Source organism: Colias croceus, chromosome 16 (assembly GCF_905220415.1).
Source record: "Colias croceus chromosome 16, ilColCroc2.1".
NCBI lineage: Eukaryota > Metazoa > Arthropoda > Insecta > Lepidoptera > Pieridae > Colias > Colias croceus.
Genome location: NC_059552.1, coordinates 3,942,869 through 3,957,927, shown reverse-complemented (window position 1 = coordinate 3,957,927; position 15,059 = coordinate 3,942,869). Strand labels below are relative to the sequence as shown.

The 15,059-nt window shown below is 34.3% G+C and overlaps 3 protein-coding genes across 4 annotated transcripts in view; 2 read left to right on the top strand and 1 right to left on the bottom strand.

Annotated features, from left to right (window-relative positions):
* The window catches only part of LOC123698310 (RNA polymerase II elongation factor Ell), a 50,793-nt gene extending 49,642 nt beyond the window's left edge, over positions 1 to 1,151 (bottom strand). For both annotated transcript variants that reach the window (XM_045644889.1, XM_045644890.1), the window contains exon 1: positions 806 to 1,151. In XM_045644889.1, the coding sequence (XP_045500845.1) occupies positions 806 to 940 (135 nt within the window). In that variant the 5' untranslated portion in view covers positions 941 to 1,151. The remainder of the gene's footprint in view (positions 1 to 805) is intronic.
* Positions 1,152 to 1,759: 608 nt separating this feature from the next.
* Positions 1,760 to 3,659, top strand: LOC123698315 (tyrosine--tRNA ligase, cytoplasmic). Its single transcript, XM_045644896.1, has 2 exons — positions 1,760 to 1,878; positions 1,987 to 3,659. The coding sequence occupies exon 2, from the start codon at positions 2,002 to 2,004 to the stop codon at positions 3,574 to 3,576; it is 1,575 nt and encodes a 524-aa protein (XP_045500852.1). The 5' UTR covers positions 1,760 to 1,878; positions 1,987 to 2,001; the 3' UTR covers positions 3,577 to 3,659.
* Positions 3,660 to 8,832: 5,173 nt separating this feature from the next.
* Positions 8,833 to 15,059, top strand: part of LOC123698312 (serine/arginine repetitive matrix protein 1) — a 146,171-nt gene continuing 139,944 nt past the window's right edge. Inside the window, exons 1-2 of the mRNA XM_045644891.1 lie at positions 8,833 to 9,599; positions 10,744 to 10,879. Coding sequence (XP_045500847.1) covers positions 9,208 to 9,599; positions 10,744 to 10,879 — 528 coding nt within the window. The 5' untranslated portion in view covers positions 8,833 to 9,207. The remainder of the gene's footprint in view (positions 9,600 to 10,743; positions 10,880 to 15,059) is intronic.

Below are 15,059 nucleotides of genomic sequence, written 5' to 3'. Positions count from 1 at the left end.
TTATTTCAAAATCAATAAATTCTCTTTGTCCTTTAAAAAAAAATCAAAATGAATTCTTACTGTACAAACTAAATTTTATTAGCAAGAGCAAGTGAGATTTATTTTCTAAGACTATTATTTTTTGCATAACAAGTTAAGCTACTGTAATACATACCACATTATTGTTCTCACTTTACAAATCCAATACATATTTAAAATAGAAAGACACTGTCTTAATCCTACATGTCAAATTACCATACAATATTATTTATTTTACCATTATTTGAAGTAAAGTTTATTTTTATATTCTATTTTGCATTAACTACTATATGGATTGTTTACGGGCTTTAAATAATCAATTTAAGTCTCTATTGGATATTTGCAAGACCACTTTTTGCAATATTTACCGTAATTTTTTACTTGGAAGAAATTATCAGTCAATTGTTTTTATCACGAAAAACGATCAGTTCTTTGCATAACAACGCTATAATTTCGATACTATGAGATGTAAGAGATATCTAGGTAAATATAAATTACATTGACAATAACTTAGAAGTCTCTAAATATAGACATGAAATGTAAATCTGTGAAAATAACAGAGCAAAATTTCTACATGTTGACGTGGCGTGACATTGTAGAGAACATACCTGTCGCGAGGCTATCTACACAAACTAGAACCGTAGCCAACTTTCCTGATACCAGAGGATATGTTTATTTGCAAAAATATTACATTCTGCAGGTTCTTTTTGATTACTTGAAATATAAGTATGGCGCCTCTGACATTGTTGGCCTGTTTTGATGTTAACAATATGGCGTATGTACTTACCCTATTATTTCTAATGAAGTCTTCTATAGCTTTTAGTGCTGAATCCGTTAATTTCACAAACACTAGTTCCTTGTTTTCTTTATAACTAGACTCTGATGATAACGCATACTGAACACCTGCTGGCAAGGCCGCCATTTCTTATTCACTATTCGCACTATGGACCAGCTGACTCCTTTGCTAGCCGTCACGATTCATATCATTCACACATTTCTTAACGTAATCACAGATTCACAACCTATTTAAAATTATAATTACAATAACAAAAGGGTTTTAGCTGATCAAATTAACAATTTTTTTGTAACCCCATCGACTCGGCCTTTGTTGGCAGCGCTCTTCAGTCTGCAAGGCCGCACTGACTGTCATGCGCAATGGCGCTTTTGACAGGAAACTCGAGCATTCACTGCAATAGTGGCGCCAAATTTAAAATTACTACTTTTTGATTTTGTATTTTTTTTAGTTATATGAAGATTTATAATAAATAAATTCATATTCACATAGTATTTCTTGATTTTAAATACTATTATACGTTTCAGTAATTTTATCAATAAATTTCTTGGTATTCTGTTTTTACCTTTAACATATTATTAAATTTTAAAAGACTTGCTATATAATATATTATGTATACCTGACTATGTTATTAATTGATGATTATTTTCTATATTAAACATTAAATAAAAATACAATTACTGTTAAAGACTACGCAAATTAATTGTAAAAATAAAATGTTGCAATATAAAATAATAATAAAATGTGAAAAAATAATGATAGCAAATTGTTGTATTATAAATAAGTAATAATACCATACATATTATTCTACTCACAATTTTATAAATTAATATGAATGTGAGTAAGAAATATAATAATAAGATTGAACATAATTTTACCATCCGTCTTTGTCTCTCGTGGTCACACTTGTCAATTGTCAGTGTCACTGTCAGAATTAGACATATGTGGCATGTGTTTTGGTCCAGTTGGATAAAAAATTTCATCAGCTCAGCTATAACTTTTACTTTTTTACGTTGCTTTTACGTCTACAGAATCTGACTGGAATTAAGACTTTTGTGAAATAAAAGGTAAATTTAAAATAGTTACTATTTTTACTAATGCAAACATAGGTATACTTATTCAATTTAAACATAAATTGATTTGATAAATAGTTATAACCTTTACATTTTTCACAGATATATAAACGCGAGATGGCTACTTGGGAGGAAAAAAAACATTTAATCACTCGAAACCTTCAAGAGGTTTTGGGTGATGAGAAACTCACGGAAATTTTAAAACAACGCGACCTAAAAATTTATTGGGGAACTGCAACAACCGGAAGGCCCCACGTCGCTTATTTTGTTCCAATGTCAAAAATAGCTGACTTTCTCAAAGCTGGTTGTGAAGTCACTATATTATTTGCTGATTTACATGCCTATCTAGACAATATGAAAGCACCTTGGGAGCTTCTCAATCTGCGTACGCAGTATTATGAAGCAGCTATTAAAGCGATGTTAACGTCTATAGGTGTGCCATTGGAAAAACTTAAATTTGTAAAAGGTACTGAATACCAGTTAAATAAAGAGTACACTTTGGATGTGTACCGTATGTCCTCTGTTATAACTGAGCATGATGCTAAGAAGGCAGGAGCTGAGGTAGTCAAGCAAGTTGATCATCCACTTTTAAGTGGTCTCCTGTACCCAGGTCTTCAAGCTTTGGATGAAGAGTATTTAAAGGTAGATGCACAATTTGGTGGAGTAGATCAAAGAAAAATCTTCACAATGTCAGAAAAATACTTGCCTCAACTTGGATATGCTAAACGCATACATTTAATGAATCCAATGGTCCCCGGTTTAACAGGGGGTAAGATGTCCGCCTCTGAAGAGGACAGCAAGATTGATTTATTAGACAATCCTGGTAATGTAAAGAAAAAGCTAAAGAAAGCTTTCTGTGAACCTGGTAACATCACAGACAATGGAGTCCTTTCATTCACTAAACATGTCCTATTTCCGTTAATGAAAGAAGGTGAAACATTTGATATTTGCAGGGCACCTGAACATGGTGGCAATATACAATACTCTAAATTTGAAGATTTAGAAAGTGATTTCGCCAAGCAAGACATTCATCCAGGTGACTTAAAAGCATCAGTAGAGCAAGCTATAAACAAGTTGTTAGCTCCAATCCAAGAAACATTCAAGGAGCCTAAATTACAGGAATTAGCTAAAAAAGCATATCCACCACCTGTTAAAGTAAAGGGAAATGTTGCGGCCGCTACAGAAGAAGCAGTTCCGAGTAGGTTAGACATCCGAGTTGGTCGTATTGTAGAAGTTTCTAGACATCCTGATGCTGATGCTTTATATGTTGAAAAAATTGATCTCGGTGAACAGGAGCCCAGAACGATTGTTTCTGGTTTGGTTAATTTTGTGCCTATTGAAGAGATGCAGAATAGAGATGTGGTTGTTTTATGTAACTTGAAACCTGCTAAAATGCGAGGAGTAGAATCAAAGGGTATGGTTCTGTGTGCATCTGTTGATGAGCCCAAGCAAGTTGAACCTTTACTGCCCCCACAAGATAGCAAGCCCGGGGACAGAATAGTTGTAGAAGGCTATGAGAATGGAGAGCCAGATGAGGTACTAAACCCTAAGAAGAAAGTTTGGGAAAAATTACAACCTGATCTGAAAACAAACGATGAACTATTTGCTGTATGGCAAGGAAATAAACTCATAAGCAAAGTAAATGGAAACCCCGTTGTTACCAAGTCTATGAAGAATGCACCTATTAAATAAAATGCTTTAATACATAAGATTATTATGACTATTTTGCATTTTTATGTATTTATTTTGTATGTAGTATATTTATTTTTTATTTATATTTGAATTTTATTTATCTAAGAAAAACCGAATTTTATTTAAGATTATAAATAGGTGTCTACATAGCGTCACTGGAAAGGCTAAATTACTAAAGCGCCAAAAGTGCATTTTACAGGAGAGCGACTTAAAGTTTTTTTTTCTGTTCAAACAGGCATAACTTTTTTTCTTGTATTCCGATGTAATAATGCTGAAGGCAAAAAATCTTTATAAAAATTCTATCTACCATTTAAAATAAACATAATGCGTATTACTGTTGTATTTTCGAAGATAGTGTCGCTTTAGTATAAATGCTCTGAAAACTACGTGAGTCAAAAGCGCTTATCTCCATAAACATATTCAGATACAGTAAAGCATAAATATTAATCACTAACATCCATTGATATTTAGGAAAAGTAAAACAACTAATATGCCACATACAACTAATATACAGAATAATACAGTTTTAGTCATTGTAACTTAAACGTAAGAACTGAATTTAAAGACATCAACTAATTTAACTAACCTTACTTTTGATCTTTGATTTCTTGGATTTGTCTCTGTCCCGAAAAGCAGGACATCTTTTTGTGTAATACTAGTAATAGTCCTACGTTCATACTTCATCAATTTTCTCGTAAGGCAAATTTACTAAACGACCTTTTCGTTACCATTTGCGGCAAGTCAATAATACTTAAACGACAACAATTAACTGAATGACGAACTTTAGGTTTCTAATCTTACCTTGAAGGATACATGGCAGTAAGAAAAAAAAACTAACCAACAATAACAATAAAAATTATTTTATTTTCTTTAGGTAAGTAAAATAGACGCATCGACAAAAACGAAAAATGCCACTGCTAAAGCGCCATTATCTCCTTAATTAATGCTCAGATTGCTAAAAGACCTAGACCATTGTATAGAGAAGAAAAAACCCAACTCAACCATATAAAAAACGCACTTTAGGTATTTTGGCGCTTTAGTACTTTAGCCTTTCCAGTGACGATAGGTACTCATCATTATTGTTGCTACTGACTTGATTGTTCAAATCAAATGATTGTAAGTATTTTTTGTATACCACATCATTTGAAAAATGTATTGGAGCTTAATAAATCTATAAAACTTGATTGGTTTTTTATTCACTGTAATTTTTTGCGACTTTTCATAGCATACGTTTTCATTTTAATATAGGTAGGTACGTACGATATAAACATAAATTTATAAAGAATAAGAAATATAGGTATTATGAAAGTATGTGAATACTGAATAGCCTTATTATTGCAATAGAACAAGATAATAAAAATCCAGCTCATTCCTACATTTTACGTAAAAATACATTTTCGAGAAACAAACGACTTTTTATGCTTAGGTAACGTGCTTAAAAGCTTTTTTTTTTATTATTATAGAGGGAAAAAATACTGTTAAGTATCTCAGGTCAAGACTACCAATTTGAACCAATTTGCGTGAAATTTGGTTTGGAGATATTTTGATACCCGAGAAAGGACACTTTTTATCCCGGGAAAATGACGCAAATCATACGGGAACGGGAACTATGCGGGTTTTTCTTTGACTATAGATCCATGCTACATAAATATTCTTTACACTGCAGCACTCTGGAATCACGAAAAAATGCAATTTCAGTGAAATCAGTTAAGTAAATAGTTTTTGTGTCAATACCACGGTCAATACAATTACATTACAAACAAAAAATACAAAACAATAAATGGTTCCTTTTTTATGATATGGATTATGTTGTCTAAATCTTAGCTACCTCGAGAACCACGCTATCCATCGGTGAAAAGTGAAAACAGAATGAATATCAGTGCAGTAGTTTATAGACGCAGCGGAGATGTGCTTGGGTAAGTACTTAGCTAGTGAATAATAAACAAAAAATATTCCGACTAATATTTTAGTTCTTCAAATTATTTATCATTATTTTCATGAACAGTACTTATTCAAGTATTAAATAAAAAAAATAAAAAACAGAGACATATCTTTATTTTTTAATTTAAGTACTACATTTATGATGAATAATTATCCTGTCTTGCATCCTGAAACCTAGGTACACAGGCGCAATAGTAACGATGTGAACTAAAACTACATTATGCAACTGCACGTTAAAGTGGAGCCTAAGAGGATGCATTGAAGCGCTACCTGGGATTTTACCGTTGTTTAATTAAAGGAAAGGAACGGATGAGTTCATAAAAGTTTGCGATTTTTATCTTTGAACTCGTAGGTATAAAGAGCAATTGTTATCTATTATTTTCTTTTTCTCTATTTCAGTAATTATAGACTAACTACGTAAGTAAAATATAATACGACTAGAAAAATGTTAGGTATATTATAATCACAAAAAACAATAGGTACCTACATGTTAATTAAAGCAATGAATTCACGATATCGACACATTGAATCAGTGACAAGATATAGGTACGAGATGAAATTATCGATAAATAACTTTTTAAAACTCCCCAACTCTAGCTTTCCAACTGCAATGAGTAACATCGTTAGTTTTCCCGAGAGCAAATGCCGAGATACCTAAAGTCTTTATTTCTTTATGTGTCTATCAAACCTCTGCAGCTCTGCATATAGGTTCTGATAGTAAACTATGGTCTGATATAAAATTGGAAGAAACTTTTTAAAAGCTTTAGCTTCAGTTCCTGTATTTGAGTAAAACTGTTATGGGATGAATAACATTAAAACACCTGTTTATATACTTTCACCATAATTTTTATGGGATTTATTTTTTCTCTGCATGGCAATAATTTGTACCTAAACAAGTTTTATTACAAACTAGCTGCGTGCCGCGGTTTTACCCTCGTGGATTCGATCCTGTGGGTCTTAGCGTGATGATATATCTAATAAATGTGTATATATAGTGCCTATAGCCATAATCGACAAAATAGCTTCCTAACACTGAAATAATATTTCAAATCGGACCAGTAACTAGTTAACTACTGAGATTAGCGCGTTCAAACAAACAAACAAAATCTTCAGCTTTATTATATTACTAGATATAGATTGGAACATAATTAACAGAACTAAGAACCTTAGCTTTTTAACTACTGAACTGTTTTTTTATATATAAACCGCTCTCCCTCATGTTTATGTAAATGTAAGTTAAAAAATCGGTATCACAAATAATAGTTTAAAAAAGTGCACCTTTGGCTTTTGGGCCTAAGAATACATTTTTGTTACATGTTTTTGTAAACATTTTATATCCGATTGTTTATGTGTTTTGTACTTATACAGTTCTAAATATTAAAATAAATTTGAATTGAATACTAACGGTAAGTTTAAACTGAAATAGGTAAGTAAGAAGGAACCTACTACTGCTTTTACTGATACTTTCATGAAAAGGATGTTGTGTGCATAGAAATTCAAACAGAGCTTTTTGAGATGAGAACTTTGTGTATGAAAAATATAAAGGTGTTTTAGTTTATGAGTTATTTGAAGTACCTGAGTTCCTCGAACTAATTGAAAAGTTTTTTTTAATAACGAACAGCATACTAAAGGTTTTTGCATGTATAAGATAAATTAAAAGACAAGAGTAGGTACGTATGTCTGGCGCTCTAAGGGTTCTGTATAACTTATATGTACTAACTTTAACATATTTCCTATTCTAAATCAATGGACACCCTTGATCCTGGTGTGCAGGAAGTGTATCTTTAACCACAGACATGGGCGTAGCTAGCCATGGGCTCAAGGTGGGGCAACAATAAAAAATAATATGTAACTAGCAACTGTATGTACCAAGTATGTACCCAAAGTTATATCCAGGTCTTCAAATGCCGGCGGCTGTACCGCCGGTATTTCCGAAGGCATTTGCGAAGGCATTCGCGAAGGCATTCGCGAAGGCACTCGCGAAGGCATTTGCGAAGGCATTTGTGAAGGCATTCGCGATGGCATTCGCGAAGGCATTCGCGAAGGCACTCGCGAAGGCATTTGCGAAAGCATTTGCGAAGGCATTCGCGAAGGCATTCGCGAAGGCACTCGCGAAGGCATTCGCGAAGGCATTCGCGAAGGCATTTGCGATGGCATTCGCGAAGGCATTTGCGAAGGCATTCGCGAAGGCATTTGCGATGGCATTCGCGAAGGCATTTGCGAAGGCATTCGCGAAGGCATTTGCGATGGCGAATAAGTCTAAAGTAAAAAGTATCAGTGAGTTGAAGAACGTGTAAAACAACAAAAGTGAAATTGGATAAGTTAGTGGGGTAACTAATTGGGGTACTATACTCATTTTTCTTACAGTTCATGTAACATAGAAACCTCAGCTATTTTCTTTTTTCGTGTGTAATTCGTTATTCGAATTATTCTTATTCAAAACACCTTATTGTTCACCTACCACACTACGAAATAGATCCAAAAATCTTCAGCTGTTTGGTCGCTGGGCGTATGACACTTGTTAGGTGTTAGTCAGTCAAAAGAGTTAGTAGGTACTTACTTCAATTTTTAGATTTGGTTAGGTATCTACCTACCTTCCAGGTTAAAGCTAGAGTGGGGCAAGTGCCCCACCCTGCCCCACCGTGGCTACGCCCATGACCACAGAATTCTATGCTTGGTCAATTGTACCTACCCAACCCACCGAAATCTTATTTTTTTAAATTATGCATGGTTGTGTAGCGTTGGTTTCTGACTTTTAATTTACTTTAATAAAGAGAAAAAATGAGTTCTAATCATAAGCATTCATGATTATGTGTGATTTCTTTGTTTATTATTTGGCTATAGTGAAACTTATATGTACTCTAAAATATTATACATAGTTATACAATTATACATGTTATATAATAATATAACGAACTTGGTACGGAACCCTAAAAGCTCATTTTATTGACACCGTAGGTACACGTAACGTAATATGAGCCAAAAGGTAAAACAGATCTGCATTACAATCAGCATACAACGAGCTCTTTTAACTAAATGTTGCAGTTTGTCTCTTCAGAAGCGACTAATTAATTTTTTGTTCGCGGAAGAATCGCAGCGAATTTAATAAAAAGTAGGCTGAGAGTGCAGTACAGCCGATGTACATAACGAATACAAGGATAAAATTAGATATTCAATAAAGGGAAGGGGGTCGGAGTTCCGCCATTTTGGCACTTTGTACGATCGAGGGCTGAAGTGGCGAGGGGGACTGCGCATGCGTGAGCCGTCCGCACCCTGTCTACAGGGCCGGGACCTTATATGTGATGTCAAAAAACAAGTTATTCTCTCCCTTCATTCCACTAACCTAGTACGTCTTGATATTATGTTGAATTAATGACTATCGCCCTGGTTCCTGTGACTCATCATTGTGTGCTCTATCTCCGATCTAAAATTCCCGATACGCGAATTTGACTAGACGGTCGTCTTGCGAACAATGATAATGAGTGCCTAACCATTCAGTGGTCTGTGACGTGACTCTATTCATATATTCGTCGGGAGACACCACGCGGGCTTCCATTCAAGAGTGCTCGAACCCGGTCTTGTTAAAATTATTGTGTGTTAAACTGTAAATGTTGTGCTAAGTGGATTGCCTTGCGCCGTGGTGTGACAGCAGTGACCAGAATATAATGGGATGACAGCAAATACGGATTCATGGAAAAGGTTTGGCGTCGAGTCGGTCTCCATTCCTCCCGCAAGAAAAGGGATGGAAGTGGGACTAGCAGGGAAGTGACGTCATCGGCTCCGCAAGAAGCCGAGTACCAGAACATCCATACATTAAGAACAGCTGATTTGATACGTCAGCGTCAGGGAGAGGAGAAGTCGACGCTTCGTTCGTCGTATATTATACGGAACGGTGACAATTTTATTCTCGTCGAGAGACGCAGACGTAGGCGTCGAAGGAGTGGAACCAGGGCATCATCAGGCGGGCGGCATCATACTCCTCCCGTTGAGGAGACGAACACCCGTACCGAACAAAAGCGCCGCCCACCCGCCAAGTTGAAAATATTTGGCATTCAATGGCCTTTACATTCAAGTGATTCGAGGTGAGCATAAAGATAACTGCGAACTATTTAATTGCAATTTTTAATGAGCATTGAAAGCAACGCAGTTTACGCTGGATAGCTTCATATAATTAATGCGGCGTTTGCAATCCGTTACACTGCTTAATAACATTGTTTACCATTGTTTAAGCACTTTTTTATAATAGTATGTAGCTACTTTGGTAATAATAATATTAACATCTATGACCTAAGGAGACCTTACGCTATTGCTTGCACAAAAAGTTTATATCTTGCTTAAATACTTCTTATAAACATAAAGTAATAAATAATAAATAATAATGTATATTTATACTTTTTTTATGCATAGGCTCTATAACTCTACATAGCGTAATAATTATTAAACACATTCTCATACACGTCGCGCCATCTATCGCCAAGTAGTAATACTTCATTGTGATTAGTATTTTAAACAAACAGCTACGTACCGGACCCATAGACCGGACCTGATGTTGTTGTTAGGGCATAGGTTAGGGTCTCTAATATATTTTATTTTGATCTACGAAAGTAATTCAATAATTAGAAACCATAATTATTACCTATAGAAAGAAAGAAAGAAAAGAAAGAAAATACATATATGTATGTAGTTGATTTTTACCATGGTTGTAATTAAATTATACTTACCTTTATATTATAATATAATATTATGAGTTAATAACAGTAATCTAAGAAATGTGAATTTAATGCTACATGTATGACTATACTAAATAATTCATCGATTTGCACATTGAAATACCATGCTAAAGCACGTTTTGATTGAGATCTGTGTCGTACAGAGTAATAACTAGTAACAGCTATCGTCCTACGATTGAGTAAAATTACCTACATTGCTATTTATTTTTTGTATAAATATTAAACACTATATTAAATCAACCCTATCATTAACGCACAAGCATCATGATTCACATGTGTTATTAATTTATTGATGAATACAACGGTAACATCATATTATATTGAATAGTTTTGATAATAGAGCAAAATCTCTACATTGTATTTTATATTAAATTTACAATTATTCGAATGCAAATGTTACAATAGCCGTACATAACATCGTAGATAAATTTATTAAGGCATAAAATCTACGATTCCGCAATTATATCTTTGTTGATTGGCGCAATTAAACTGACAGGCACACTTCGATCACCCGCCGTTTCTGCCGCGGGCGGCGGTCGCGCGAGGACAACGAACTTTACCGTTCGAACAGTTTCAAGTTCGAGAGGTTCGCCCGCGAACCGCCGGCGGAAGAGTTCACCACTAGCTCACAGGTAAGGTAATGATTAATGCGGTTATAGCATGGCCCATACCTTTGCATATTGAAGGGAAATTAATGCAGTGTAAGTAGATATAGGTCTACCAGAATCTGATGGCATATTTATATTTAAGAAATAAAAGATTTTCATATGGCAATTTTATTTGACAACTATCAAATTGGTTGTCAAATTAATTGTCTTCTTTGCAATTGATGAATAATTTTAGGATTTTGTCTAAAAAATCTTCGAAAATGTCGAAAAAGCCGCTGCGATCACAAGCAAGAGGTGTTGTTTATAATGTGTATAGAAAAACATTCGATGAAGAAGGGTCAAACACATCACAATTTTCAATTTTGAATATTTTATTGGTAAATTGGACTTACCCGTTTTGATACTTAAAATTAAAAATATTATAAGTAGGTAGGTTACTAATAATAATATTGTTTGTTGATTACAATATAATTTTATGACAACTTATTATAAGAGTTTCCAATACGGTTATTCGTCAAGCTGTCCAAGTCAATTTTATAATGTGTGTATCAGTTAATACTTACGAAAATAAACATAGTTTTATTTTATTTTATAAAAAATTATGAGCAATCTAGTTTTGATCTGCATTATCGTTACATCCATATTTTTGCATGGCATAATGATAATGAATATACAAATATAGGTATGTGTAAATAATAATATTATGTATTACATAGATAAAAGTCACATGTATATTATACATGTAAGTATCTACCTACATAATATTAAGTGGATATCTCATTACTAAGTACAGTATTGTTCACTTATGTAATGTGACTAATGATGTTGAGGACAAAATAAAAAATAAGCAGTATCAAGATCGTTCAGTCCATTTTCCCTAGGGTTGCACACTCAAAATTTTGATTTCCCTAATTGCCATCAGATTCTGGTTTACCTATACATGCGAATAAATTATGTATGGTTTTGCTTAAAAAGGTATGTACTGAAGGAATCATCAAAAATACACGAATGTATTGCTAGAGCTTTTAATATTTTTTGGAACTAGATACTTACTTATAGATCAATTGAATGGTTCGGAGAATAATTGCGCGAATTATTTGTTACACGACTGATGTTACCAGTTGTTTAAAAATGATTTGTATAAAATTGTACCTTACCTATAAATAAGGAGCGAAAGTTCCCTCTTATTAGTTTATTATTATACCTAATACAGATAATCCAACATTTGTGAAATTAAATTTTCTTTTTCAACCACGCATCGACCGCGTCTGTGGTTCGAGTGTTGTGATATTGCAAGGATATTCAGTTCAGTATGAAAGCCTCACCCACTTATCTAGATGAGCCATCTTGTTCACAAAAGACTTGCTTATAAACCGCCACACTTAAAAGGATTTTCTGAACACTTTTAACTACAATAGCGGCTACAAGGCTACCTACTACTAGGACATAGAGTTTTTGAAATAGGTAGCTTGAAGAATATTAATTATGTTATGATTTTATCTTTTTAATTTTAGATTCCTATAATATTTTTTATGTATGCGTTGTTGTAGGTAAGAAGAAAGATACAATAAATATGAGTTTTTGGGCCATCATTTGTCTGCATATTTTATTAATAGGTACTAGAAATATCAAAAATTATGAAGAATATTTTTTTTCCTATCGGTAAATTTTATCATCGTTTTTATGCAAAAATTTTTTTTTATCAATGGGGACTTCTCAAGACTTGAAACATGAAAGGATGACATATTTCGTTCTGAAATGAACAAAACATGTACCAAATAACAGCAACGAATTTTTTTTTGCATTATTTAATACATAAAACTATTTTTTCCAATCCTACTATTTTAATAATATTAATAAAATATAATCAATATAAATACCTCTTAAAAATAGTATATGTAATATGGAAAGCGCCATCTAGTGACGAATAGCGAAACTATTTGAATATTCCGAACTTCTCGGTTTTGTAGTGCTTCCGTAGTATGCTAATAGATGACGCTAATTTCAATATCTCGTTGAATGCATTTTTAGTCTACGGACTGACTTATTTTGTCAATTTTTGAAATAGCCCATAGTCCATACAGATTATTTCTGTGCTCCAGAGTAATAGCTGGGGTAATAGTGTATTTTTAAGTTTATGTGTAACTAGCTTTCCGCTCGCGGCTTCGCCCGCGCAGTCAACGAAAAACCCGCATAGTTCCCGTTCCCGTGGGATTTCCGGGATGAAACCTATCCTATGTCCCAGGGTAAAAAGTAGCCTATGTCCTTTCTCGGGTATCAAAATATCTCTATACCAAATTTCATGCAAATGGGTTTAGTAGTTAAGGCGTGATTGAGTAACAGACAGACAGAGTTACTTTCGCATTTATATTAAGTAAGTATGGATTATTTTACCTCGTAAATTCCCTTAGTATATTTTCATCAGTATATTTAAGGTATATTTTGTGTAGGTATTATACGTAAATTAATGTGAAAATAATACCTACAAGGGATAAGTTATTTTAATTATTATTAATTTGTAATATCAAATTCAAATCTTATTATAATTACATAAATAATACACACGTTGTGCTATCGTGCTATCAATAATATGAGGGTGGTTCCTGCTGCGCCGACAACATAATATGCATTGCATCATCCACGGAATGGAAATGTGAGAAAATCTGTAAATCGATGTTTGTTTCTATGGGTTTTAGGCCTGGATGCGCTTAGGTTTTTATGCTTATTTAATATGTATTAAAAGAATGTGATGATCTATCTCTATTCTCTAATCTCTATTATATAATTATTATTTCATGAACCATGGAATTATAGTCTTGTTATATTAAATAAAACAGTCTACATAAAATGATAATAAAAAATTAGTGTATTTAAAATAATTGTTTTTTTTTTCTTGTACATAGTGTAGGCAATAAATAAATTGTATTGGTTCATTGAGCTTGCTCACTGGGTGAAAAAACCTTTTTATTAAATTACATTAGTGAAAATATACGATCTGTAAGAAAAAAATGGTAGAGCTATTTTAATAGCCTAAGCAGTAGCATTTTATGTTCAAGGGTGAATAAAAAAGTGTCTTGTATTGTATTGATTGTATAAGAAACAGTTAATCTATAGAATAAGCTAAATAAAAATTATTAATTATTGTTGAAACAAAATTGTACTATTGTATTGTATTTTAATAATACAACTAGTAATATTGTATTCAGTTTTATTTACTTAACTTTCGTCTAACATAGAGCAGAGATAAAATTAGAAAAGGCCGCCGACGCAGCCGACGTTCCCACCCTTGCGCCGGGAAGATGATACCTTAGCCCACTCGCCCAAAGAGAAAGCCGATTTATTGGGCGCTCTCTTTGCGTCCAATTCCACCTTGGACGACAGGGGAAAGGTACCGCCTACTATCTCGCGGTGCCAGTACTTTATGTCCGATGTACGCTTTACTCAACGTGAAGTGCGTAAGGTACTTTTTTCTCTTGACACCCATAAAGCGAGTGGCCCTGATGGTATCCCTGCCATTGTTTTGAGAACGTGTGCTCCAGAATTGGCTCCCGTTTTTGCGCATTTGTTTCAGCACTCTTATGATGTCGGCATTGCTCCAGCTTCGTGGAAAACCGCCGCCGTGCACCCGATCCCTAAGAAAGGCGATCAATCAGACCCCTCTAACTACAGGCCCATTGCTATTACCTCTTTGCTCTCAAAAGTCATGGAAAGCATAATCAACCGTCAGCTCTTAGGTTACCTGGAGGAGAACCAGCTGATCAGTGACCATCAGTATGGTTTTCGCCATGGACGTTCGGCTGGTGATCTCTTGGTCTTTCTAACTCACCGATGGGCTGCCGCTATTGAGAGTAAAGGGGAAGCATTAGCCGTTAGTCTTGATGTCGCAAAAGCCTTTGATCGGGTGTGGCACCGGGCTCTACTATCGAAGCTAACATCATATGGACTCCCCGAGAAGTTACGCACATGGATAGCCAGCTTTCTTGCAGCACGAAATATTCGGGTCTTGGTCGACGGATCGTGCTCGGAGCTTATGCCTGTAAACGCTGGCGTCCCCCAAGGCTGTGTTCTCTCACCCACACTATTTCTTCTGCATATCAATGACATGTTACAAATTAGTAACATTCATTGTTATGCAGATGATAGTACTGGTGACGCCTCTTACTCTGGCCATGCTAACTTCTCGAGAGAAAATGTCGATGAGTGC

Coding starts and splice junctions, on each gene's coding strand:
- LOC123698315 (XM_045644896.1), top strand. CDS start 2,002: ATGGCTACTTGGGAGGAAAAAAAACATTTAATCACTCGAAACCTTCAA.